This window comes from Triticum aestivum, chromosome 2D, assembly GCF_018294505.1.
Source record: "Triticum aestivum cultivar Chinese Spring chromosome 2D, IWGSC CS RefSeq v2.1, whole genome shotgun sequence".
NCBI lineage: Eukaryota > Viridiplantae > Streptophyta > Magnoliopsida > Poales > Poaceae > Triticum > Triticum aestivum.
The window spans coordinates 559,257,812-559,285,628 of record NC_057799.1 but is presented as its reverse complement, the minus strand read 5'-3'; the positions used below and the strand labels follow the sequence as shown (position 1 = coordinate 559,285,628).

Below are 27,817 nucleotides of genomic sequence, written 5' to 3'. Positions count from 1 at the left end.
GATAATAAATCAGACATGTTGGCAAGAACCAAGTGCTTACATGGGAATCAGTTCTCCAAAATAAGAAAGAATAAAAAAGGGGCTTACAGGAAGAGAATCGCTTTGTCCACTGGTCCTGGCAGGCCAAAATGCATAATATAATATAGTAAACTTCAGGCCTGCAAACCACGCAAATACTTTATTTGCCTCCAAGGGAAACCACCCAATATTTAACTTCAGGCAAAACAATGCCAGGATAACTCCAGCCAAAAGAGCGCCCCTCGTTGTCACCGTGGCATCTCAACCTTCGAGATTCCGAGCGAAGACTTTAAGCCGTGTTCACTTGTCATAACTCATACCCGACTTGCCTATATATACAGTTAATCAGTTGTACGCACAGTCACACACACTGAACTGCTTCAGCTTGTTCTTGTTGGTTCACAGACACTTCCCTTCTCACAGTCCATTAAGTCCATGGCGATGAGGAAGAACAAGGTTCACGAGTTCGAGGCCGATGTGCCCGCCGCCGACCTATGGGGGCTCTATGGCACGCTCCGTGCAGCGGAGCTGCTGCCCGAGCTTCTCCCGCAGGTGCTCGCCAAGATACAGCTCGTGAGCGGCGACGGCGACGTCGGCACCATCTTGGAGCTCACATTCGCTCCAGGTGAGATATCCAGAAACCACCCTTCAATCCTGAAGTCCTCCACGTGTATACTGACCGAGTAACGGTTTGCTGCTTTTGCTAGGGATCCCTGGCCTGGAGACATACAGGGAGAAATTCATCAAGGTCGACAATGAGAACTACATCAAGGAAGCGCAGACGATTGACGGAGACATCCTGAAGCTCGGGTTCCTCTATTACATGGTCAGGTTCGAGATCATCGCCAAAGGACCCAGTTCTTCAGTGATAAGATCGACCATTGTGTATGAGATAAATTATGAAACTCACCCCGGGCTTGAAGCTATGGTCAGCACCGGACCTCTGGCTGCAACTGCTGAGAAATTTGCAGGGTACCTCAAGGAGCAGAAGATCGCTCAGAGCAGTTAATTCTTGCAACAGCTCAGAGCAAAAGTGTATCAATGCTTTGAGAAAAATAATGTCTGATTCCACGTTGTGTGTTTTCCCTGAAAAAATAAATGACCAATGATCAAACATATTAGGATAGTATGTTTGATCATATGAATATCACATAGTTGATATATAGATATTTCACGGTCCATGTACCTTAACTTTATTAGTTTCATGAAAATGAAGTTGGGAGCCTTGATGCTCCTTTTCTCGAAGAAATGTACCTTAACTTGTTTTGGTTAATGAAGGTTTGATTACAAAAGTACCACGGATTTCATTATGTATCATCACATACTTGGAATTTTGGAAAATATTCTCACGCATATGCATTTTGCAGTTATGACCAGTTAAGCCGGATAAACACAAGATATATATGACTCAGATTGATGGCAAGATGGACTAAATTGTACTGTGCAAATGAAGAAGCTGAATCGAGAGGGGATTATATCATCCAAACAATCACGAAGTTCTAGGTTGATGAGTAGTTCAACACCACATTCGAGAAGATCTGACCAAATGAAAATAACAGTTGACCGTAACGAATCAAATCAGCCATGAACAGAAACCAAACCTCGCCAGCCTTTGATTCATCTCTGCAGAACTACTACCCTCCTGCTTCTGCTGCAAGTAAAGGAGAACATACACACATACCAAAAGCAAGATCAACTGCTACAATAAGAATCAATCAGGACACTGAATCCACCTCCTATTAAATGATGAATGATGGAACTCATGAACAGAAGACCACAGGGCGATGGCCCTTCAAATCAGACCTTCCTCAAACCCCCTTGGACATGATCTCCACATACCCGATTCAGTCTTGCAACCAACGCATGGAGGCCAACACAAATGAATCGAACAAACCATCGAAAAGGCACTGACCTGACTCAGTTACGGAGCAAAGTTTTGCCCACGAGACCAACAACAACAACAACAACAACAACAACAAAGCCTTTAGTCCCAAACAAGTTGGGGTAGGCTAGATGTGAAACCCACAAGATTTCGCAACCAACTCATGGCTCTGGCACATGGATAGCAAGCTTCCACGCACCCCTGTCCATAGCTAGTTCTTTAGTGATACTCCAATCCTTCAGGTCTCTCTTAACGAACTCCTCCCATGTCAAATTCGGTCTACCCCGACCTCTTTTGACATTCTGCGCACGCTTTAACCGACCGCTATGCACTGGAGCTTCTAGAGGCCTGCGCTGAATACGCCCAAACCATCTCAGACGATGTTGGACAAGCTTCTCTTCAATAGGTGCTACCCCAACTCTATCTCGTATATCATCATTCCGGACTAGATCCTTCCTCATGTGGCCACACATCCATCTCAACATACGCATTTCCCTCACACCTAACTGTTGAACATGTCGCCTTTTAGTCGGCCAACACTCAACGCCATACAACATTGTGGGTCGAACCGCCGTCTTGTAGAACTTGCCTTTTAGCTTTTGTGGCACTCTCTTGTCATAGAGAATGCCAAAAGCTTGGCGCCACTTCATCCATCCGGCTTTGATTCGATGGTTCACATCTTCATCAATACCCCCATCCTCCTGTAGCATTGACCTCAAATATCGAAAGTCCTTCTGAGGCACCACCTGCCCATCAAGGCTAACCTCCTCCTCCTCACACCTAGTAGTACTGAAACCGCACATTATGTACTCGGTTTTAGTTCTACTAAGCATTCCAAGGTTTGTATCCATAACTCTAACTTCCTAAATATATCATGCAACCGACAGGCGCAGAAGACGAACACGGGGATCAAGGGTACATATAAATATATAATGGACCGAACCTCGAGAGATAGATTGCTAACCAAACGATTTAAACAGATTCCAACTCACTACCAGAGTACCAGTGATGGTGCAGAAAACCGTCAGTGCCCCCGTTAGGGTGGAGACCGTAGTCGGAAGTAAAGGGAGTTCACACGCGGTTTTTACCCAGGTTTGGGGCCTCATGATCGAGGTAATACCCTACTCCTGCTTTGTTTTGGATTGATGTGGGAGCACCTCATGCGAGGGAGTTACAAGTGGAGGATAATGAATGCTACCGAGGTCTGGGCAATGGAACAGATGCCTCGAACAACCCCTAGCCTCGCCTTATAAAGGGGATGAGAGCTAGGGTTGCTAGGGATCCTAAGCGACCTCACTGTGAGAGCTTCTTGGCTTGCACGCCAAGGATAAATTTTATCTGCAAGCCTGGACCCCTGGACCGATCGCTGGGTAAGGCTGCCGCTAGGCCTCTTGGGCCCTGAAGCCAGCCAAGTCTCGAGCTTCCCGGCGGACGGTCCACCCTCGGTATATTGTACCGTCGGTAGCGCCCGAGCTTGTCTGGAGTTGTGGAGTCTTGCTGCCTTGAGAACGAAATCCAGGCAGGCTCTTTCTTAGTGATGGAGACAGCCTATCTCCCGGTAGCCCGACCTCAAAATCTACGTATCACGCGGCCTCCTGCGACGCATCTCTATGGCTTCGTAGCTCCTGATTTTGTGGTGCCGCGATCTAGCGGTTTTACATCTTTCACCTTCATGGCTTCACGGTCTGCGTCTTTGCAATTTGCGGCTTCACGGTTGCACGGCCTCCGGGGTCGCGTCTTCACAGCTTCATGGTTGCGCGGCCTCCAGTGTCCAGTCTTCTTCAAATCATTTATTGCTAGCCATAGGAACCTAGGCGTCGCTGCCACTCGCTTTGTCACATCCCGTCATCACTGTCGTAAAGATAGGGAGATGGCCAGTCGGTTCCGCTCTGGCCGTTGTATCATGATGATAATGCCTGGATCTCCGCGCCCACATCCTGCGTAGTGGAAAACCGCAAAGGAAATGGGGCACTTGTCGACCTACCAAAGCCGTTGCTTGGGTTTCCCGGTGGGATACAAAGAGGGGGGAGAGAGAGATTTCCCCACTTCCTCTGTTCATCTCGTAGATTCCGCTACTGCTTCTCCCTCCCCCGTCGGAACCGCCATTGTCGCAAGCTCTTGCTCCTCGAGCCCTCCCTTTCTTTCCTTCTCCACCCAAGCGAGCCGCTGATGGTGCGAGTCGAGGGAGACCGCGGTCGAGGTCGTGGCCGGAGCGTTCCGAAGGCCACCACCGCTGACGAGTGGAAGGACAACGCTTCCGCCAACGAGGAGGCGGGCGAGACCACAGACAAGTGGTTCTTCTCCACTGCGTTGGTTCAAGACGACTTTCAGCTGCCTTGGGAGGTACTTCAATGGAGGACGGCGGGGGCCGAGGCCATCCTGGCACCGGTCGGCACAAGCGAGTGTTGCACTAGCAGTTCTTTTGTCGAGGTTTGGCTTTCCCGCTGCACAGCTTTGTGTGCGGGCTTCTGTTCTCCTACGGGTGTCAGTTGCATCATTTGACACCCAACACCATTCTCCAATCGCCAACTTCATCACCCTTTGCGAATGCTTCCTCGGGACGAACCCAAACTTCGAGTTATTTTGATACTACTTCCTGGTGAAGGTCTAGAGGAATGGCGATGATATCCGCGACCTGGTGAAGGCGCCAAACCTCCAGCTCCAGCTTGAATCGAACTACTTCAAGATTGCTTTGGCAAAGTCAGTCTACAACTGGCATAAGGGTTCTATGCTTCGGGGCTCGCGGGAGATCTGCTGCCTTTCATCAATGAGCCACCCAAGCATCTGAGAGATCTTGGAAGCCGATGAAGAAGACATCCAGCAATGCCCGGGGGCTGAACAACGCGGTGGAGAGCCTGATCGACCGCGGGCTAACCGAGGAGCAAGTCTTGGAGACGTATCTCGAGCGGCGAGTCCAGCCACTCGGACTCACCCCATGTATCTTTACATGGGGCCTTAAAATCCGACTCAGGCAACGGCACAAGACCTCGGCAACGACGAGCTGCGAGCCCGCATCGACACCCTAAAAGATCTAGGGTCAAACAAAATTCCGCTCACTGTCGCAATGGAGCCTTTTAGCGCTGCCAACCCTCAAGTGACGTAAGTGTTCTCGAGCCCGGGGCCGTGTGGCCTTAAGATTCATAGTGGCTTTTCTTCTCTTCTTCATCCTGCCTTGACTTGTTGATGTTTGCAGTAGTTCGCGGCTTTCGCCGCCTTCCTATCCATACCTTTGCTGCTTGGGCAAGCTCTGAGCCCAGCGATGGCAGCACTGCTCGAGCTAGAGCTAGTGAAGGTGACTGCGGCTCGCCGCGCTCCTACCAAGGGGAAGACCGCCGCACCGCCTGAAGAGGAGGAAAATGACGATGGCGGCAACAAGGAGGAAGATGAATCTTTAGAAGGTGAAGAATATGATGATGGCCTTGAAGAACCTGATCTCTATGCATATCGGAGAGTACCCAACCCTACATATGCAAGGGATACATACAAGGTGAAAGCTGAGAACAAATTAAATAAACATTAGTTCATCCAAAATAGATTAACAAATAAGTTGCTCCCGCCAAGCCGTATTTAGAACCACCAATAATCCAAGTAAGAATCATAAGGGACTAAATTATACTATGCAAACAAGTAATCAAAAGGGATTATAATCCAAATAATCAAACTAGTTCAACACCAAAACATCATCCAAGATCTGACCAAATAAAAAAAACGTTGAACCATGACAAATCAAATTTTAGCCATTAACAAAAATAAAACCACTCCAGCCATTGATTCATCTCTACGGAACTACTACCCTCCGTTTCTCTGGCATCCAAAGATGACATACATACCAAAATGAGATCATCAAAGTCAAACTAGCCATTAACAAAAACAAAACCTCTCCAACCATTGGTTCATCTCTACGTGACTACTACCCTCCGTTTCTGTGGCATCCAAAGAAAACATACATACATACCAAAACGAGATCATCGAAGTCTACCAACCCTTATAATTCCAATTTTCAAAGAACACCAACAAATCCAAATTAGAATTCATGACAAAGTTAAACCCTGAAGACAAAGAAATGAAATAGGATAACTATAATCCTAACTCATCATGAAGACGCTCCCGTTAAGATGTATAATCCAAATTTCTAGGCAAAAGGACACAAATGCAAACCAGAATTGTTGAAAACGTACATGAAGAAGAAACTAAATAGAAGGAGAGATCATACAAATGAAGATTGATAAACAGATAAGTTGCTAATGCTTAAACATATGTGATAATCTTAGTCTCTAGAGAACCTCAAATAATCCAAGTGAGAATCATCAAGGACTAAAATTTGATAAAAACAAAGAAATAATCAAGAGGGGATTAACATCCAAACAGTGAGGAAGTTCGATGAGTGATCCAAACAACAGTTCAACTAAATAAGACGCAAACATGAAATCTTTTTTTAAATTTTGGGTTTTGCAACTTAAACACAAAGACGAAAGAAACGATAAAAAGAAAACAACAAAGAAAAAAAAAAGAACAACCAAAAGAGAACAAAAGAACAACGGAAAGAGAAATATTTTCAGATTTTTGAAACATAAAAGGCAAAGATGAACTCAAAGAAACACAACAGAAATATTTTCAGAACTTTTGTTTTTTTTCTCAAAGAAGGCAAACAAGAACGCAGAGAGAAGCAAATATAAAGGATTTTCAAAGTTTCAACAAAGAGGCAATCAAATAAACTTTCAAAGAAAAAGAGAGAATTTTGTTTTACTTTCTCAAAGAACTTCAAAAGAACAAAAGGACAAAGAAATCTTTTGGGGTTTCCTTTAAAAGCAAACAACAAACAAAAAAATAGGAAAGAAAAAAAATCAAAATGAACACTTCAAACACTTAACGCTCAGTAAGAAGCAAAGGAGAAATCTTTTTGGATTTTTTGGGTTTTTTGCAATTTAAACACAAAGACAAAAAAACGACAAAAAGAAAACAAAGAAAAGCCAAAAGGAACAACCAAAAGAAAACAAAACAATGGAAGAGAAATATTTTTGGATTTCCGGAAACATAAAAGACAAAGAAAACTTTAAAGAAACACAATAGAAATATTTTTTGGAGTTCTGGTTTTTCCTCAAAGAAGGAAAACGAACTTAAAGAGAAGCAAAGATAAAATATTTTCAAAGTTTCAAAAAAGAGGCAATCAAATAAACTTCCAAAGAAAAAGCAAAATGAATGAGGAAATATTTTTGTTGTTTTCTCGAAGTACTTCAAAAGAACAAAAGGACAAAGATATATTTTTGGGTTTATTTTAAAAGCAAACAACAAACAACCAAACAAACAAAAGAAAAAAATAGGAAGAAAAAAACAAAAAGAACACTTCAAACACTTGAGACTCAATAAGAAGCAGACGAGAAATCTTTTGGAATTCTTGGGTTTTGCAACTTAAACACAAAGACGAAAGAAACGACAAAAAGAAAACAACAAAGAAAAGCCAAAAAGAACAACCAAAAGAACACCGGAGGAGAAATATTTTTTGGATTTTTGGAAACATAAAAGGCAAAAAAGAACTTAAAGAAACACAACAGAAATATTTTTGGAATTTTTTTTCTCAAATAAGACAAACAAGAGTGTACAAAGAAGCAAAGATCAAAGATTTTCAAAGTTTCAACAAAGAGGCAATCAAATAAACTTTCAAAGAAAAGGCAAAACGAACGAGGAAATGTTTTTTTTGTTTCCTCAAAGAACTTCGAAAGAACAAAAGGACAAAGAAATCTTTTGGGGTTACTTTTAGAAGCAAACAACAAACAAACATCCAAATGAAAAAATAGGAAGAAAAAAACAAAAAGAACACCTCAAACAGTTGACACTCAATAAGAGCAAATGAGAAATCTTTTCGAATTTTTGGGTTTTGCAACTTAAACACAAAGACAAAAGAAATGATGAAAAGAAAAATAGCAAAGAAAAGCCAAAAGAACGACCAAAAGAAAACAAGGAAAACAAACGAACAACGAAAGAGAAATGTTTTTGGATTTTTGGAAACATAAAAGGCAAAGAAGAACTTAAAGAAACACAACAGAAATATTTTTGGAACTTTTGTTTTTTCTTAAAGAAGGCAAACAAGAACGTAAAGACAAGCAAAGGTAAAACATATTCAAAGTTTCAACAAAGAGGCAATCAAATACACTTCCAGAGAAAAAGCAAAACGAGCGAGAAAGTATTTTTGTTGTTTTCTCCAAGAACATCAAAAGAACAAAAGCACAAAGAAATCTTTTGGGGTTTCTAGAAAACAGCAAACAAACATACAAAAGAAAAAATAGGAAGAAAAAAGAACAAAAAGAACACTTTAAACACTCGAAACACAACAGAAATCTTTTTGCAATTTTTGGGTTTTGGAACTTAAACACAAAGACAAAAGAAAAAAATAAACAGCACGAAAAGCCAAAAAGAACAATCAAAAGAAAACAAAAGAAAAATGGAAGAGAAATGTTTTTGGATTTCTTGAAATATAAAAGGTAAAGAACTACACAGAAATATTTTTGAAATTTTTGGTTTTCTCAAAGAAGGCAAGCAATAACGCAAAGATAAAAGATTTTCCAAGTTTCAACAAAGAGGCAATCAGATAAACTTCCAAAGAAAAAGTAAAAAAAGAACGAAGAAATATTTTTGTTGTTTTCTCAAAGAACTTCAAAAGAAAAAAGCGAGAAAGAAATGTTTTGTGGTTTCTTGTAAAAGCAAACAAATAAACAAAAGAAACAATAAGGAGGAAAAAAACCATAAAGAACACAAAAGAAAGAGATAAAAAAACCAAATGAAACCAAACAAGAAGAACGAGAAATACTTTTGGGTTTTTTATCTTTAACAGAACACCTACTTCCTACTTCTAGTTGCATTGCCCGGTACTTCTTTGTCAACTTCTCCAGTTGAGACCCTGACTACACCAGAGGTTAGGCGACTTCAGTATCTACTAGCGGCTTCTTTTGGTTCAACATCAACAGGTTTTGCTACTAATTTTTCTTGTACCGAGTGACCACTTTTTACACAACCAGGTACATCTCCATGGATCCCTGGTACTAGAAGAATTTTCATATAACTTATGATTCTTCCAGTTTGTCAGCCATTCGACGTCCAGATTGTCATGTTCATGTTCTGATTAGAATCCTCTCTACTTGGTGTTGGCCCTCAACATTGTAATTCCCAGGTCCTCTGGGAGCTTATCTGGCTTAACCTTCCCTTTGTTGCCACCGCCGCCAGTCTCTCTGCCTTGGTTACTTCATTTACCGGCTCTTTTGGCATCATCGTCTTGGTCACTTGTGTGGCTCTAGTCTCCCATCCTTAGTTCGACGTGGTCTTCTTGGATCTGTCTCTGGCGGTGTGTCTTTAGGCTGTCGGTTTGTCGGCTTAGCAAACAGGTTAAGTTACATTATCCTCATAGCGAGATTGTGTTTCATCGTCCTTTCGATCTTGTTCACTTCCATGTTTGGGGTCCAGGTCCCTTTGCCTCAAAAGGAGGACATCGCTACTATATTATCTTTATAGATGATTTCTCTAGACACACATGGATATATTTTATGCTTTTCTTCTAGTGAGGTCTTATCTATCAGTAAGAAGTTTGCCGCCATGCTTCATACCCAATTTTCCACTCCTATCTATGCCTTCCATGCAGATTTTGCTTGCGAGTTTATCAATCATTTGTTGCGCGGATTCCTTGCTGAGCAGGGCACACTTCCTTAGTTCTCTTGTCATGGTCCTGATGCTAAGAATTGTTTGCTAAGCATCGTCACCTTCTTGAGGCAGCTTATGCATTGAAGATCAACGCATGTCTTCCACCTCACTTTTGGGTTGAGGTTGTTTGTACATCCACCTACCTCATCAACAGTCAGCCTTCCTTGCTTTGCAGGGCGATATTCCTCTCAAGTGTCTTTTTGGTCGTTCTTGTGGCTACTTAGTGCTTCATTTGTTTTGTTGTGTTTAATACGTTCTTCTTGCCCCTCAAAAGGACTACTTAGTATATTGAATGTGTCTTCTTAGGTTACTGATGAGCACAAGGGCTATCAGTGTTGGGATCATATCGATCGGCGGATTAAGCATTCCTCGGGGTGCGACTTTTGATGAGCCTCGTCCTTTCTATCCACGTCGATTCTCTCCTTTGGCCTCTCTCATTGAGGATATTTCTTTCCTAGCTTTTGCCAATACACCTATCACTCATATATTGCCCTTGTGCATCCATTCCAATGTGTCTTCCTATACGACTATTGTAGACCCCACGTCATCATCACCTACGGCTTCCCCACCTCATTTGTCCCCTAAGGCTTCCCCGGTGATTCATCCTCATCCTCTTCTTTACTACACTAGTCGTCCACATCTTTTGGATTCTTCTGATGTGTCATCTTTCAATGAGCTATCTCCCTCGACTACTATGTCTCCTTCTGTTGACAACGCACCTCCTCCAGCTCAACCTACTTATGGCTTCTGCGCCCACCCGCTTCCGCTTATTGATCGCTAATTGACACTGCCATGGAACTCAACGTCCACCTTTGTGCTTCTGACAATGAGCCTTTGTTTGATCTGACGCGCTACCGTCATCTTGTTGGGAGTCTTGTATTTAGATGTCACTCGTCCAGACATTTCAAATCACGTTCTCATTCTAAGTCAGTTTGTCTCTGCTCCCACTTTAATCCACTTTGTGGAACTACCTCACCGTCTCTCTCTTATTCCTATGCACAAGTTTGTTCGTCCCATTGTACTTACTGTGTTTTCTTGATGGTTTTCTCATTGCCCGAAAGACAAAGAAACAGACCGCGCTATTCCCTTTGCGTGCAAAGGCTAAGTTGCAAGCTATACCTCTGTTGACAACAGAGGTGACTTGGTTACGATGGTTGCTTTAGGATTTTGATGTTTTTGTCACTAGACCTACTCCTCCTTTGTCAGACAGTACAAATGCAATCAATATTGCGCGCTATTCTGAAAAGCATGAACTCACCAACCATAATCGTGTTGATGTGTCCTATCACTCACGTATCGTCACCTGCGGCTTCCCCACCTCGTTCATTCCCTAAGACTTCCCCCGTGATTCCCCCCAATCCTCTTCTTTACTGCACTAGTCATCCACATCTTGTGGATTCTTCTAATGTGTCATCTTTCGATCAGCCATCTCCCTCGACTATTATATCTCCTTCTGTTAGCAATGCACTGCCTCTAGCTCAACCTACTTATGGCTTCTGCGCTCGCCCGCTTCAGCATATTGATCGCTATGGGTATTCTAGCGCTGCTCTTCTCAATACGACATACCGTGACGCCATGTTCATCCCGAACGGCGACATGCGATGGCAGAGGAGATTGTTGCTCTTGAACGCACCGGCACGTGGGGTCTCATTTCCCTTCCTCCCTATGCTCATCCCATCACTTGTATCTTGTAAGTGGGTCTACAAGATTTAGACTCTGATGGTTCTCTTGCATAAGAAAGCTCGTCTTGTGACCCGTGGCTTTCAACAGGATCATGGCTATGACTAAGATGAAACATTTGCTCATATGGCCCACATGACCACTCTTCTCACACTTCTCGCTGTGATATTTGTTCGCCATTGATCTGTCTCTTAGCTTGATGTTAAGAATGTCTTTCTTAATTGTGAGTTGCATCAGAGGGTCTACATGTAGCCACCACCTAGATATCTTTTTCCTGATGGCACGATCTGGCGTCTTCGTCGCTCTCTCTATGCCTTTAGCCCGTATCGTCCGATTTGAGTGTTTTGTTTCAGCAATGACTGCGACTAGTTTTTGCCAAATGCTCATGATCTACACTTTATATCCATCTTTCAGCTCAAGGTCGAACGTTGCTTCTATATGTCGATGACATGACCATCACTGCCAACAACTCTAAGTGCATTGCCTTTTTGAAAGTTCGTCTTAGTGAATAGTTTTTATGTTTTGATATTGGTCCTCTTTGCTACTTCCTTGGAATTGAGGTTTCTTCTACCTCTGATGGCTTCTTTATTTCCCAAAGAGAAGTACATTCAATATCTTCTTGTTTGTGATGATCTTAGAGATAAGGTCACTGTTGACACTCCCATGGAGCTCAACGTCCACCTTTGTGCTTTCGACAATGAGCCTTTGTTGTATCTGACGCGCTACCGTCATCTTGTTGGGAGTCTTGTCTATTTAGATGTCACTCGTCCAGACATTTCATATCACATTCTCATTCTAAGTCAATTTGTCTCTATTCCCACTTTCATCCACTTGAGTCACCTCCCCCCCTGTTCTACGATATCTTTGTGGAACTACCTCTCACCGTCTCTCCCTTAATCCTATGCTCAAGTTCGCTCATCCCTTTCTACTTACTGTGTTTTTCTTAATGGTTTTCTCATTGCCTGGAAGGCAAAGAAACAGATTGTGTTTTTCCCTTTTGAGTGCAGAGGCTGAGTTGCAAGCTATAACCCTATTGACAACAGAGGTGACTTGGTTACGATGGTTGCTTGAGGATTTTGGTGTTTTTGTCACTAGACCCACGCCTTTCTTGTCAGACGATGAGGATTTTGGTGTTGATGTCCTTTGTGTGCTCCAATGTGCAGGATCAGATAATTGCTCTTTAGTATGTGCCTTTCGATTTACGCTTGGTTCGTTTCTTCACAAAGACTCAGACAAAGCACGACACATCTCTCCAAACCCGGTGTCGTTCATTAACGACCTTGAGGATTTTGGTGTTTCTATCACTACATTACTCCTTTCTTGTCACACCAAACAGTATATTTGCTATCAGGATTGCACTTCACCATATGAAGCATGAGCTCACCAAGCATATTAATGTCGATGCCTCCTTCATGCACTCCAGAGTGCAGGGTCATATTATTACTCTTCAATATGTGCCTTTTGATTTACACTTGGTCTGTTTCTTCATGAAGGCTTAACTGGAGCACAACACAGACTCTCCAAACCCACCCACACGGCCCAATAGTTGTGACACCTCACTCAACAAGCATGTCATGTCATCCCGAGTAGTAGATCCACGTGCAGACACCGGATCTGCCCACAACCGCACGTCGTCGCGGCTAACACGCAAACGTAGGGTGGATGATGCCTTTCTCCTCCCGATGCCCTCTTCCGGCCTTCCTCGCTTCCCCTGTCGCCATCCGCTCACCGCTCAACTCCAGGTTCAAAAGCTAAATGGCGGCGGCGGTCCGCTCCCGACGGCTTTTTCACCCCTCCACCACACCCCTCGTGCACGCCCCACTCCCAGTCAATCCGGTTGAGCATCCTTTGTCTGGCTACGGGTTGCTCTGTCGCTGTCTCGACCCCACAACCCGTGTTCCCCTGGTGGGCGCCATAGCCGAATGCACGAGCACCACCTATCGGCGAAGCAAGAGCAGGGGCAGCCGGACCGCAATGTCTAACCAACTGTTTAAGAATTCACCCGATTAATCGGTTAACTGGCCAGTTAATCGCTACTCATCGGGTGGCCGACTTGAATAACACATATTCATCGCGTTAACTTGCCAGACCGATTAAATGGTCGGTTAGACCGACTAATCTATTGTCAGGCTGATTAATCGTTGTTGGCATGTTAACTTGTGGGCAAACAAAGCCCAATTATTTGGCCGATAAACCCTCCCGCTCCTAAATAGCTAGGGTTTAGCCCTCCTGTCACCCCTCTTGCTCCTTTCATCCCCTCCCGACCTAGATGGCGGCTGACCAAGTCCTCGCGGCGTGCTACCACTTCCCCTCCTCCCCTGTGTGTCGCCGCTTCCTCTTCTCCCTCTACGCACCGCTACTTCCCCTCCTTCGTGACATACCTTTGTGACGTACCACCTACGGCAACCGACCCGTTCAGATGCCCTTAACGGAGGCCACCATCTCTTAGAGTTGCGACACGGGCTGAATTTAGCAAAAAATGGTGTTGTATACATGTTTGTTGATGACTTTTGATGCCCACATGGATGATTGTTGCTGTATACATGTTTGTGGTCTATTGAGAAAAGAAAACGGTGCCATTTGCCTCCTATTTGCAATGTAGATTTTCCCTCCATACAAAATTTGCTTCTATTGAGTTGAAAATTCCACTAATTAGTGGTTGACCGGTTAATCCAGTTAATAGGCCGATTCAACGATTAATCACTACTCCCAAGTTGTGCGAGCAGTTACCAGATAGTGATTTCCTCAACATTACTCTTATCCCGCAGGATGTGTGCACGACGCTACCTGTCACCGAGGCCAAGGGCCACCAAAGGGAACATGGGATGCAACATCAAGTCCGTGGCACAGAACCTGCAACCAGGGGAAGGACGCCAAACCGGATCGACGAGGAACAGAGATTGCACGACTTCGACACCTACTTCTTTTAGGTTTTTTTTACTCATAGCCTTGTGCTTCTTCGTCAACCTCTTCAGTTGAGCTCCTCACTACACTCGAGATTACGCGACTTCAGTGTCTGCTAGCTGCTTCTTTTGGTTCTCCATCGATAGGTTTTGCAGGTTTTACTACTGGACAATTTGTATAAAAGAGAAGACAAGCGAAATATTTTTGGTCTTTTCATTAGTTCAACAATAAAGCACATAACAGCCAATCAGAAATATTTTTGGTTCACTTCAACACTTAAGACTCAATAAGACATAAACGAGAAATCTTTAATGAATTTGTAAGTTTGCAACATAAATAAACGCAAAGACGAAAGAAACGACAAAAAGAAAACAACAGAGAAAAGCCAAAAAGAACAGCCAAAAAAATAAAGGAAAACAAAAGAACAACGAAAGAGAAATATTTTTGGATTTTCTAAATCATAAAAGGCAAAGAACTCAAAGAAACATAACAAAAATAATTTGAAATTTTTGTTTTTTCTCAAATAAGGCAAACAGGAATGCAAAGAGAAGCAAAGATAAAAGATTTCCAAAGTTTCAACAAAGAGGAAATCAAATAAACATCCAAAAGAAAAGCAAAAAGAACGGAGAAATATTTTATTATTTTCTCAAAGAACTTCAAAAGAACAAAACTACAAAAGGACAAAGAAGTCTTTTTGGGTTTCTTCTAAAAGCAAAGAACAAAAAACAAAAGAAGCAATAGGAAGCAAAAAAACACTACAAACACTTGAGACTCAAACAAGAAATCATTGTGGAATTTTTGGGTTTTGCAACTTTTTTTGAACGTGTGCAACTTAAACACAAATACGAAAGAAACATCAAAAAGAAAACATCAAAAAATGCCAAGAACACTCAAAAGAAAACAAAAGATCAACAAAAGAAAATATTTTATTTTTGGATTTTCTAACAAATAAAAGGCAAAGAAGAACTAAGAGAAACACATAGAAATGATTTTGGAATTTTCGGCTTTTCTCAAAGATAAACAAAGAGGCAATCAAATAAACATCCAAAAAAAAGAAAAAAAGAACGAGGAAATATTTTTGTGGTTTTATCAAATAACATCAAAAGAATAAAAAGATAAAGAAATCAAATCTTTTTGGGTTTCTTTTAATAGCAAACAACAAACAAACAAAAGAAAAAAATAGGAAGCAAAAAAAATTTCAAACAATTAAGACTCCATATGATGAAAACAAGAATCATTCTGGAATATTTGGGTTTTACAATTAGACACAAAGACGAAAGAAACGACAAAAAGAAAACAACAAAGAAAAGCCCAAAAGAATAACCAAAAGACAATGGAAACAATTAGGACTCAATAAGACGCAATCGAGAAATCTTTTTGGAATGTTTGGGTTTTGCAATTTAAATACAAAGACGAAAGAAACGACAAAAAGAAAACAACAGAGAAAAGCCAAAAAGAACAACCTAAAGAAAACAATGGAAAACAGAAGAACAAAGAAAAAGAAATATTTTTGGATTTTTTGAAACATAAAAGGCAAAAAAGAACTCAAAAAAACACTTCAGAAATATTTTTGGATTTTTTTTCTTTTCTCAAAGAAGGCAAATAAGAGCGCAAAAAGAAGATTTTCGAAGTTTCAGCAAAGACGAAATCAAATAAACTACCAAAGAAAAAGCAAAAAGAACGAAGAAATATCTTTGTTGTTTTCTCAAAGAACTTCAAAAGAACGAAAGGAAAAAATAAATCTTTTTGGGTTTCTTTCAAAAGAAAATAACACACAAACAATAGGAAGTAAAAAAACACAACAAACACTTGGGACTCAATAAGATGCAAACGAAAAATCTTTTTGGAAATTTTGGGTTTTGCAACTTAAAGAAACAATAAAGAAAAGTCAAAAAGAACAACCAATAGAAAACAAAAGAACGACGAAAGAGAAATATTTTTGAATTTTTTGAAACATAAAATGCAAAGAACCCAGAGAAACACAACAAAAGTAATTTAGAATATTTGGTTTTTATCAAAGGCAAAAAAGAACGCAAAGATAAAAGATTTCCAAAGTTTGAACAAAGAGGCAATCAAATAAACTTCCAAAGAAAAAGCAAAGAGAACGAAGAAATATTTTTGTTGTTTCTTGAAAGAACTTAAAAACACCAAAAGAACGAAAGGAGGCTTTCTTTTAAAAGCAAACAACAAACAAACAAAAAAACAATAGGGAGCAAAAAAACAAAGGAACACAAAAGAAAACAATAAAAAAACCAAACTAACTAAACAAAGAAAAAAAGAGAAATACTTTTGGGTGTTTGATCTTTAACAGAACACCTACTTGCTACTTCTAGCTTCGTCGCACAATATTTCTCCGGCAACCTCTTCAGTTGAGACAGTGACTACACTGGAGATTAGGCGACTTCCATGTCTACTAGCTGATTCTTTGGGTTATCCATCAACAAGTTTTGCTATTGATTTTTCTAGTACCGAGTGACCACTTTTACACAACCAAGTACATCTCTATGAATCCTTGGTACTGGACGTATTTTCAAATAGTTTATGATTCTTCGAGTTTGTCAGCTATTTGACCTTCAGATTCTCATGTTCATGTTCTTACTACTGATGGAACTTCCCTCCAAGTCGACAGTTGAGGCACTCTTACTACTTCGTCTTTTCATGTTAATTCTTTTGCTCATATTCCTTGCCCATGCAGCTCATTTTAGGTGGTCAAATTGTCGACTTTGGTTGTACAGTCATTCTTTAGTTTAACTCTTGTTTCGATTAGTAACCTCAGATGGATGCTTTACTTGGTGTTGGCCATCGTCGTTGTAACTCCCAGGTGGTCCCTTTGCTGCCAATGTCTCCAGTCTCTCCGCTTCGGTTACTTCTTTTACTGTCTCTTTGTGGCATCATCGCCTGTGTCACTTGTGTGGTTCTTGTTTCTCATCCTTAGTTCGAAGTGGTCTTTTCATGTTAATTTTTTCGCTCATATTCCTTGGCCCATGCAGCTCATTTTAGGTGGTCAGATTGTCGACTTTGGTTGTACAGTCATTCTTTAGTTTAACTATTGTTCTGATTAGGATCCTCAGATGGATGCTTTACTTGTGTTGGCCAACGTCGTTGTAACTCCAAGGTCCTCTGGGAGCTTGATTGGTCACTTTGCTGCCACCGTCGACAGTCTCTCCGCCTTGGTTACTTCGTTTACTGTCTCTTTGTGGCATCATCATCTTTGTCACTTGTGTGGTTCTTGTTTCTCATCCTTAGTTCAAAGTGGTCTTCTTGGATCGGTCTCTAGCGGTGTCTTTAGACTGTTAGGTTTGTCGGCTTGGCAAACAGGTTCAATTACTTTATCTTCATAGCGAGATTGTGTCTCGTCCTTTCTATCTTGTTCATTTTGATGTTTGGGGTCCAGCTCCCTTTGCCTCAAAAAGAGGCCATCGCCACTATATTATCTTTATAGATGTTTTCTCTCGACACACATGGATATATTGTATGATTTTCTTGTAGTGAGGTCTTATCTATCAGTAAGAAGTTCGTCCCCATGCTTCATACCGGGTTTTCCACTCCTAATTGTGTCTTCCATGAAGATTTTGCTTGTGAGTTCATCTATCATTTGTTGTGCGGATTCCTTGCTGAGCAGGGCACACTTTCTCAGTTCTCATATTGTGGTCCTGATGCTCAGAATGGTTTGCTGAGTGTAAGCATCGTCAACTTCTTGAGGCGGCTTATGCATCGAAGATCAACACCTCTCTTTCACCTCACTTTTGGGTTGAAGTTGTTTCTACTTCCACCTACCCCGTCAACAGTCAGCCTTCCTTGCTTTGCAAGGTGACATTCCTATCGAGTGTCTGTTTGGTCGTTCTCATGGCTACTGAGCGCTTCATTTGTTTTGTTGCGTTTACTACGTTCTTCTTGCCCCCCCCCCCAACGCGCCAAACTGACTGCTTAGTCTATGGAATGTGTCTTCTTAGTTACGTTGATGAGCACAAGAGCTATGAGTGTTGGGATCCTATCAAACGGTGAATGCGCATTACTCAGGGTGTGACTTTTGACAAGTCCCGTTCTTTCTATCCACGTACATCCTCTCCTTCGGCCTCTCCCATTGAGGATATTTCTTTCGTAACGCTTTCCGATACACCTATCACTCATGTTTTGCCCTCCTACATCCATTCCAATGTGTCTCCCTGTACTACTGTTGTAGACCCCACGCCATCGTCACCTGCGGCTTCCCCACCTCATTCGTCCCCTAAGACTTCCCTGGTGATTCCCCCGCATCCTCTTCTTTACTACACTAGTTGTCTGCATCTTGTGGATTCTTCTGATGCTTCATCTTTCGATGAGCCATCTACCCCCATTACTATATCTCCTTCTATTGGAAACGCACTGCCTCCAGCTCAACCTAGCTTTTGCACTTGCCCGCTTCCACCTATTGATCACTATGGGTGTTCTGGAGCTGCTCTTCTCAATACAACTTACTGTGACACCATGTTCACCCAAATGGCGGCATGCGATGGCAGAGGAGATTGCTGCTCTTGAACGCACTGACACGTGGGATCTCATTTCCCTTCCTCCTCATGCTCAACCCATCACTTGTATATTGTAAATTGATCTACAAGATTTAGACTCTGATGGTTCCCTTGCCTTACAAAGCTCGTCTTGTGACTTGTGGCTTTCAATAGGAACATGGCTATGACTACGACAAGACATTTTCTCATATGGCCCACATGACCACTCTTCGCACACTTCTCGTTGTGGTGTTTGCTCGCCACTGGTCTGTCTCTTAGCTTGATGTCAAGAATGTCTTTCTTAATGGTGAGTTGCTTGAGAAGCTCTACATGTAGCCACCACATAGATATTTTTCCCTGATGGCATGATCTGCCATATTCGTCACTCTCTCTATGCCTTTAGCCCTCGTGCATGGTTTGAGGTTTTTTGTCTCAACGATGACTGCGACTAGTTTCTGCTAAATGCTCATGATCCTTCACTTTATATCCATCTTTAAGCTCGTGGTCGAGCTTTGCTCCTATATGTCGATGACATGATCATCACTACCAACAACTTTGAGTGCATTGCCTTTTTGAAGGCTCGTCTTAGTGAATAGATTTAATGTCTGATCTTGGTCCCTTTCACTACTTGGAACTGAGGTTTCTTCTACCTCTTCTTTATTTCCCAAGAGAAGTACATTCAGGATCTTCTTGCTCGTGCTGCTCTTAGTGATAAGGTCACTTCTGAATCTTGGTCCTCTTCGCTACTTCCTTGAGATTGTTCCTTATTTCCTAAGAGAAGTATATCCAGAATCTTCTTGCTCGTGCCGCTCTTACTGATGAGCACACTGTTGAGACTCACTCCTACAGAGTCAACGTCCACCTTTCTGCCCACTTTTGCTCCCTGCTAGTCTGGATGGGCATTCTTTGCCTTGCTGCGAGTTGCTATGAGTACTGTCTCAATCCCACATCCCGTGTTCCCTTTGTGTGCGACACCATAACCGCACGCTCGAGCACCACCAATGGTGAGCAGGAGCTCGGACAGTCGACGCGTACCCGGATTATGCACGGGACGAGCCGAGGACAGGCGCTACCTAAAGTCGAGGCCAAGGGCGCAGTAGGAGAACTTGGGGTGCTTAATCAAGTGCGTGACCCACAACCCGCAAACAGGAAAAGAGCGCCAAGCCAGATCGATGGGGTACGAAGAGTGCACAGGCACGTGGATGCTGGATCAAGTCCCTCTGCTGCCACCGCCACCAGTATCTGCCTTTGTTGCCTTGTCTACCAGTTATTTTCAGGATTGGCATCATCCCCTTGGGTCACTTGTGATCTCTCATCCTTAGTTCGACGTGGTCTTCTTGGATCTGTCTCCAATGATGTCTTTAGTCCATGGTCTAGTTACTTTATACTCATAGCGAGACAGTGTCTCGGCGTCCTTTCAACCTTGTTCAATATGATCTCAGGGGTCCATCTCCCTTTGCCTCCGGTAGTAACTTCTCTCGACACACCTGGATATACTTTATTTCTTCTTGTAGTGAGGTCTTATAAACTTTTTGCTGCCATGGTTCACACTCAGTTCTCTACGCCTATTCGTGTGTTCTATGATGGCTCTGGTGGAATCCTTTCTGAGCAGACTTTGGTTCTCTTATCCCGGTGCTCATGCTCAGAATGGCGTGGTTGAGCGCAAGCATCGTCACCTTCTTGAGACGACTCGTCCGTTGATGGTCACCGCCTCTCTTCCGCCGCACTTTTGAGTTGAGTCTGTCTCCACTTCCATCTATCTCATCAACCTTTAACAATCCACTGCTCTGCAGGGTGACGCCTTTTCGAGCGTCTATTTGATCGTTTATTCAACGCTTCAATTGTTTGGTAGTGTTTGCTATGTCCTTCTTGCCCCTCGTGAACGCACCAAACTGACTTGTCAGTCTGTTGAGTGTGTCTTCTTAGGATACAACGATGAGCATAAGGGATATTGTTGTTGGGATCTTGTTGGTCGTCGGATGCCTATTTCTCGGGATTTGACTTTTGTTGAGTCCATCTTCGGCCTTTTAAGTGGAGTATATCTCTTTCCACAATTTTCCCGACACTCTTCTCTGATTATTGTAGAACCAACGCCAACATCTCCTATGATTTCCTCCCTCACTTATCACATGATTCTACACCTTCATCACTGGTGGCTTCCTTGTCTCCATCACCTAAGTTTATCCTGATGATTCCAGCTCGTATTCTTCCATCTTTTCCTAACTTCTATACAGGACGTCTACGTGTTGTGGATGCGTCTACCGATGTGCCATCTTCCCCGTCTCAGCCTACTTATGGCTTGCGTCCTCGTCTGCTTTGGCATGTTAACCGTCAGTGTCTTCCAAGCGTTGGCGATGCTGTTCTTGAGCCAACTTCTTACTGTGATGTTGTTCATACCAAATGGCACCTTGTGATGGCAGAGGAGACTACTGCTCTTGAGCGCATCCGCACGTGGGATATTGTTTATGTTCCTCCTCGTGTTCGTCCCATCACTTTGTGGGTCTACAAGGTTAGGACTCACTCTGATGGTTCTCTTGGGCGTTACAAAGCTCGTGTTGTGGGTCATGGCTTTCAGCAGGAGCATGGTCCTGATTACGATGAGACTTTCGTTGACCACTGTTCGCACACTTCTTATTGTGGCCTCTGTTCGCCACTGATCTGTGTCTAGGCTTGATGTTAAGAATGCATTTCTTAATGGTGAGTTGCATGAGGAGGTTTACATACAGCCACCACTGGGTATTCTACTCCTTACGACATGCTTTGTCGTCTTCATCGCTCTCACTATGGCTCTAAGCAAGCCCCTCACACCTGGTTTGAGCGTTTTGCCTCTATGGTGGTTGCTGCTGGTTTTCATCGAGTGCTCATGATCCGACGTTGTTTGTCCTCCTTTCTGCTCCTGGTAGGACTCTTCTTCTATATGTTGATGACATGATCATCACTGACACAGACCATGAGTATATTTGCCTTTGTTAAGGCATGTTTAGTATGCAGTTTCTTATGTCTTGTCTTGGCCCTCTCTACTACTTTCTTGGGATTGAGGTCCCTTCTTGCTCAAAAGTAATAATTTCGGATCTTCTTACTAGCACTACTCTTACTAATGAGCGCATGTTGAGACTCCCATGGAGCTCAATGTTCACCTCCCTGCTAGTGATGTTGACCTATTGTCCGATCTGGCGCTTTATCGACATTTTGTTGCAAGCCTTGTTTATCTGCCTGGCACTTGCCCGAAAGAAGAAACAAACTGCAGTGCAGTGCCCCCCGTTCGAGTGCACCTCCTCCCGCGGCGTCGTCGCTCCACTTTCCTACTATATGCTCTGCGGCATTGTCGTCGTGGCTAGGATGGTGGCAAACTCGCTAGCGTCGATGCCTCTCGCACGATGTTGCTAGAGCCTTCATCCTCTCAAGTGGCATGAAACTCCCATGGAGCTCAACATCCACCTTTGTTTGATCTGACGCGCTATCATCATCTTGTTGGGAGTCTTGTCTATTTAGATGTCACTCGTCTAGACATTTCATATCATGTTCTCATTCTAAGTCACTTCGTCTTTGCTCCCACTTTTATCCACTTGAGTCACCCCCCACCCCCCCCCCCCACCCCATTCTACAATATCTTCGTGGAAATATCTCTCACCGTCTCTCTTCTTCCTATGCTCAAGTTCGCTCGTCTCTTTCTACTTACTGTGTTTTCTTGATGGTTTCTCATTGCCTAGAAGATAAAGAAACAGATTGCGCTTTTCCCTTCTAGTGCAAAGGCTGAGTTGCAAACAATGGCTCTTTTGACAACAAATGCATATGATGGTTGCTTAAGGATTTTTTTTGTTTCTATCACTACACCTACTCCTCTGTTGTCAGAGAGTACAGGTGCTATCAGTATTGTGCATGACCCCGTGCAACATAGCTCGCCAAGCATATTGGTGTCGATGCTTCCTTCATATGCTCCAATGTGCAGGATCAAATAATTCCTCTATCTCTTCAAACTCGGTGTTGTTGATGCACCATTAGCTAGGGAAGGATTTTATTCTCTAGTACTCCGTCCATTAACTATTATAAGATGTTCTAACTTTTTCTGAATCAGGTGTATATAGACACGTTTTAGTGTGTTTTGTTCACTCATTTCTGTACGTAGTTCATATTAAAATATCCAAAACATTTCGTATTAGTGAACAACGAGAGTATATTTTTATACTTAAAAGAAGGAATTCGCCCTCACCCTTTATGGTCATCCAGCCGGGCATAGCTCCCCCCTGTGGCCTCCGCCCCGAACATACCTCCCCCTAAACATGCTCGAGTGCACTCTTGCTCCTTTTCTAGACCATACACCATACTCTAGATTCTCTCGGCCGAGATCCTTATTTAGTAGCAGTACGGGACTAAAACATTACACATTATTGTTGCTTCCCTGGGTCAGATGAGTAGTCGGCACCTCCTTCCGCAATGCCGTCACCCACCATCCCGTTCTACCCTCCGTTGTGGCATTGTCGTCGCAACAAGGATGGTGGCAACCTCGCTTGCACCGATGTCTCTCGCGTGATGTCGTCGAAGTCTTCATCCTCTCAAGTGGCATGAATGGCCGAAGGGGACACTGCCGCCATGGCTGCTGGCATTCCCTTCCTTGGATTGTGAAGTGATTGGGAGCGAGACTAAGGGAAATATGGGAAATGAAACGATTACTAGCGTATTAGGGAATGAGGCCCAAACAAAACCGCTGAGATGAGTTAGGCCCACTACCAAAATGGTAGCTGTATTCTTCAACGAAGTGGGGACACACTTTTGATGGAAACAAGACCAAGTGGGATATAGTCATACTCAATCAATCTCAAATAATAATCTGCTTTTTTCTTAGCAAACTTTAACCCCTACTTTCAAATAATAATTTGACCCAAACACTAAACTAGCGTTGACCATAAACTTTTATACATCACACCATATTTTCATAATCTACCAAGTAAGGCGTATGAAAAAAAAGGGATAAATCTACACACGTAATTTACATGTAACCATTATAATTATATCGTTTTAGAAATGCTATAGGTAGGTTTGGCTAGATGTCTAGGCCCGTGTCTACACTATATAACATCGTATGTTTGTAAAAGAAACATTACAAATTCAAGTCTATATAGCAGATAGTCTCCTACAAAGAAACATGCTTTTCTCTTTTGGAATAAATAACCATAACCTTTTTTTTGCGAGGGAAATAACCGTAAACCTAACAGTCAACTGAACAGCAACACAACTAAGGAAAAGAAAATATAATCACAATATACATAGAATAAGAATGTGTGAAATAGATAACCATGTCGTAAACATCACTTGTGGATAAATTTAGTGTGGTTGATAAAACAGAATCATTACCTTTGAAGCAGAATAGGGATTTGGTCATTCCAGAGTTCCAATAATTCTGTAGAATGAATCAAAACTGTCACATAACTGAGTGTAACTGGTTGGGTGGTGAGCTGATATAGAGGTGGGGTCGCGACTGCATCGGTTGGAGCCTTGGACTGTCGATTTGGACAAACCGATTTAAATGCAACAGCAGCAGTCGCACAACGCTAGGGAAATTTTCACTATCTGCAATATCAATAGAAGCATTAATGCTAAGGAATTAGAAGCAGGTTGCACTGAACAAACCTCATCCAAATTTGTGTTTTGTACTGGAAGCAAGTTGCTGTGCAACCAGCAATACAAGTGGAGCGACAACGTGCAAACTGATGCCACCATGGTGCCGAAGGCCCAAGCCATCACTTTTATGTGCAAAATAAATCCTTCTGGAATATGCTCCATTTTGTTGCCTGCTGCAATAGCAAGAAAATTTCTGTTGTCACTTTCCACCAGAACTTGCCAATTACATAAAGAAATACTCCCTCTGTTCACAAATATAAGATGTTTTGGATATTTCAATATGGACAACATACGGACTGAAATGAATGAACAAACACACTAAAATGCATCTATATACATCTGAATCAGAAAAAAAGGTAGAACATCTTATATATGTGAAGGGAGTAACATTCTACTAGCACATGCCAATTACATACAGAAATAACATTCACCAAATTCAATTAGTTGCAAGATCACAAAAGAGTGGATAGCTAGTCAATAAATCAAGCTATTCCGATTATTCAGTGCCAGTATTTTACGTACTAATTAGCTAGCTGTGTTTTTGTTTTTTTCTCCATGATAGAATACACTATCATTTTCCAATCAAGTCGAGGACCTATGGCGTAACAGAAGAAACCTCCAAAGATTAGTCGGACCAAGAAGAGCTGCTCAACTTCTCAGGAGGGCAACATTCATCATAAGTGCTGGAACAACTGATGTGTTTTCCCACTATCTTGCCACAAACCGTTCAGGAACAGATAGTTGGCCACCGTATGAGAATCTACTGATAACACATGTCACTAACTATACCCAGGTAGACACCGTATGAGAATCTACTTGAAAACTTAACAATTTACCTTCTTCTGACATCACCACCTAAATAGACGAATCAAGTGACATGGTGCAAGCTGAGCCTGTCCATAATGATCTTCAGCCATTCTTTGAACTTCACATTCTACACATTGTTGTATTTCTCAACGTGCTAAGTTCATAATCTAAAGAAATAATCCATTTCTGGCATTTATCTAATCAGAAGTAGAACTCTTGCTGATTTGCTTTTTCCATTGGCTACCAACTTAAAAAAAATTCTACCTCGTCATTAGCAATGCTTGATGGTGGTAATCTGTCATCATCATCTTTAAAACAGCACTACAGCAAATTAGCAGCAGCAGGTTGTATCTTGAATCTCGTCAACGAACCCGCTCCGAAAAATGTAGGAAACTTTGCCATGATTTATGTAGATTGATAGTCCTTTCAAATCACAACTTACGTATATGTTTCCCTAAAGAAAAAGAGTGTGTGCTGTGTGAACTGAGTGCACATTATGATTCTTTGCCTGATGCTAGAAAAAATCTATGTTTTGTAACAGGACAGCTGATCAAATATGCTTTAGTCACAAAATTTATATCTTCCTTGTGAGTTCCAGCGGGGCAAATTAGCAGCAGTAGCAGCAGCAGAGCATCACGCGGCAAACAGCTGGGAAGCAACAAGATAACGCTGTTGGAGGGTGTCTACCTTGTCCGTGGTGGCGGGCGAGGCGAGCGTTCCGCGGGAGCGAGAGAGCATCCTCCGCCGCGAGCACATGCTCTGTTCGTTTACCGCGTCGCGATCGGCAGGCGGAACCAGCGGCAGGAGGCGCCATGCGCACCGGCGTGAGGAGATCTGGACGAAGACGCCCTCGGGCTCGCCTCCTCGTGCATCGCTCTGGCCGTCGTCCAGCTACCTCAGGCTCAGCGTGCTCGCGGCGCAACAGCCTCCGTCGGCAGCTTGGACCTGAGGTCGGATGCCGAGACCCCAGGCGCCCGCCGCGCCGCCGCCTCCCCCTCATCCTCTCCAACTCCCGAACCCGACGATGCTCACCCGCCGTCGAGCTCGTACTCGCGAGTCGCCGCCGCCTGACTGCTCTCTCGATCTACAGACCCACGTGGGTACTCGTACTTGCGAGTCTCCAACTCCCGAACCCGACGATGGTCAGCCGCCGTCGAGCTCGTACTCGCGAGCCGCCGCCGCCTGACGAATCCCTTGCTCTGCTCGAACGGCAAATAGGGTTTTCCTACTAGCCGAACAGACCGCATATGGGCCAGCCCAAATAGCTAGAAAACGTAATTTTTTTTTCTTCACGATTCTTTCTGGTTTCCTTCTTTTTTGTTAATCCTCCATGACTGGTTTTCCTTTCGTTTTCCTTTTTCTTTTTTATTTTACTAGGAAAACTGCCCGTGTGTTGCAACGGGAAAAAACACATACCCATGCCCTGTGTTTCGATATTGACTACCGGGATCAATATCGCTTGAAGACAAATTATTTTATATTTACTTTACTAGATGTGATATATGTTTTCGCTGTGTGTGTCATAATATGTGTATATATGGTAGTCCAACATTACCCAATCCTTGTCCATGGAGGGGCGAAAGGAAACTATAACACATTCTGAGGGGGCCAAAGACTATACGTTTTCTAATTAAGCACCTCCAGAAAAATTCTTCAGTCTAGCTCCGTCAGTGGTATGGTGTTTGTTTCCAGTTAGTTTTCGTGTCCTAGTAGCCCGTCAGTATGAGTTCGTGATGGACATAAATAGAGTCAAATTTAACTTTTTGTTGAGACGAGTCAAATTCAACCTTAAAACAGAAACCCAATATATGCATAGTTCGGACAACAAAGGCATGTGCACACACTAACCAGTTCACGTTACAGACTCGAAGTAGGGATAGCAATGGGTACCCATTACCCGTGTACCCTGTGGGTAAAAACCCTATTAGGGTAAGGGTATGGGACAAAAAATTACCCATGGGTACTTAAATGGGAAAATATCATACCCATCGGGTAGAGAGGGTACGGGTATGGGATCGTATAACCCATGCCCGCGTACCATGTAACCATCTAAAATGTTGACAGGTGGGTTTCCGTTAATATCCCAATGTATTCATTTCCCCTCCTAATCACGCTAGGTAAAAACTCTAATGTGTATTCAAATTATCTCTATAATTTATCATGATTTCGCGAACTTAAAGTGTATGCATATATGTTGTTATTTATGATTATGTGTTGTTGTTTAACATTTTTATATGTCACTTTATAGGCAAGTACTTTTGTTTATGAGAATATGTTGTTGTACATTGTTGTTTAAGATGTGTTGCTATTAATAATTTACGATTATATGTTGCTTTTTACAACTATTTTCTACTCAACTGATGTGTTGCAAACGCGGGTATTTTTACCGCGGGTACCCATATACCCTGTCGGGTGACGGGTATGGGAAAAAATTGTACCCTTGACGGGTATGGGTATGGGTGATGGGTAAACTCACGATGGACGGGTAAGGGTATGGGGTAGCTCCACCCGTACCCATACCCTGCGGGTGCCATCCCTAACTCGAAGATTTTTATTGATGCGTCAAGGATCCAAACAATTAATCTCAAAAATAAATCCAAACTATTAAAAACAGAAAAAGAACCTGTCAACATGCATGCATGTTGCGAACCAACATGTGGTTAGATGGCTAGAGGGATTGTGGTATCCTCAGCCCACAAGGGTTCAAATCCTGGTGCTCGCATTTATTCAT

At 42.8% G+C, this 27,817-nt stretch overlaps 2 protein-coding genes across 5 annotated transcripts; one reads left to right on the top strand and one right to left on the bottom strand.

The window, feature by feature from the left end:
* On the bottom strand, nt 1–26,305 carry LOC123054496 (uncharacterized). Of its 4 annotated transcripts, none has more exons than XM_044478275.1 (5): nt 25,774–26,305; nt 24,289–24,452; nt 24,013–24,158; nt 929–1,104; nt 1–736 (listed from the first exon to the last, which is right to left on the bottom strand). In XM_044478275.1, exons 1-4 carry the CDS (start codon nt 26,084–26,086, stop codon nt 1,041–1,043), a joined length of 687 nt encoding a protein of 228 aa, XP_044334210.1. In that variant the 5' UTR covers nt 26,087–26,305; the 3' UTR covers nt 1–736; nt 929–1,040. The 4 variants fall into 4 exon arrangements, 2 of the variants coding, with proteins under 2 accessions (XP_044334210.1, XP_044334211.1); XM_044478276.1 differs by having other exon boundaries at nt 24,289–24,449; XR_006426200.1 differs by having other exon boundaries at nt 24,013–24,472.
* Nucleotides 354–1,313, top strand: LOC123054498 (norbelladine synthase). The gene is made up of 2 exons (XM_044478277.1): nt 354–643; nt 726–1,313. The coding sequence occupies exons 1-2, from the start codon at nt 454–456 to the stop codon at nt 1,025–1,027; spliced, it is 492 nt and encodes a 163-aa protein (XP_044334212.1). The 5' UTR covers nt 354–453; the 3' UTR covers nt 1,028–1,313.
* Nucleotides 26,306–27,817: the final 1,512 nt, after the last annotated feature.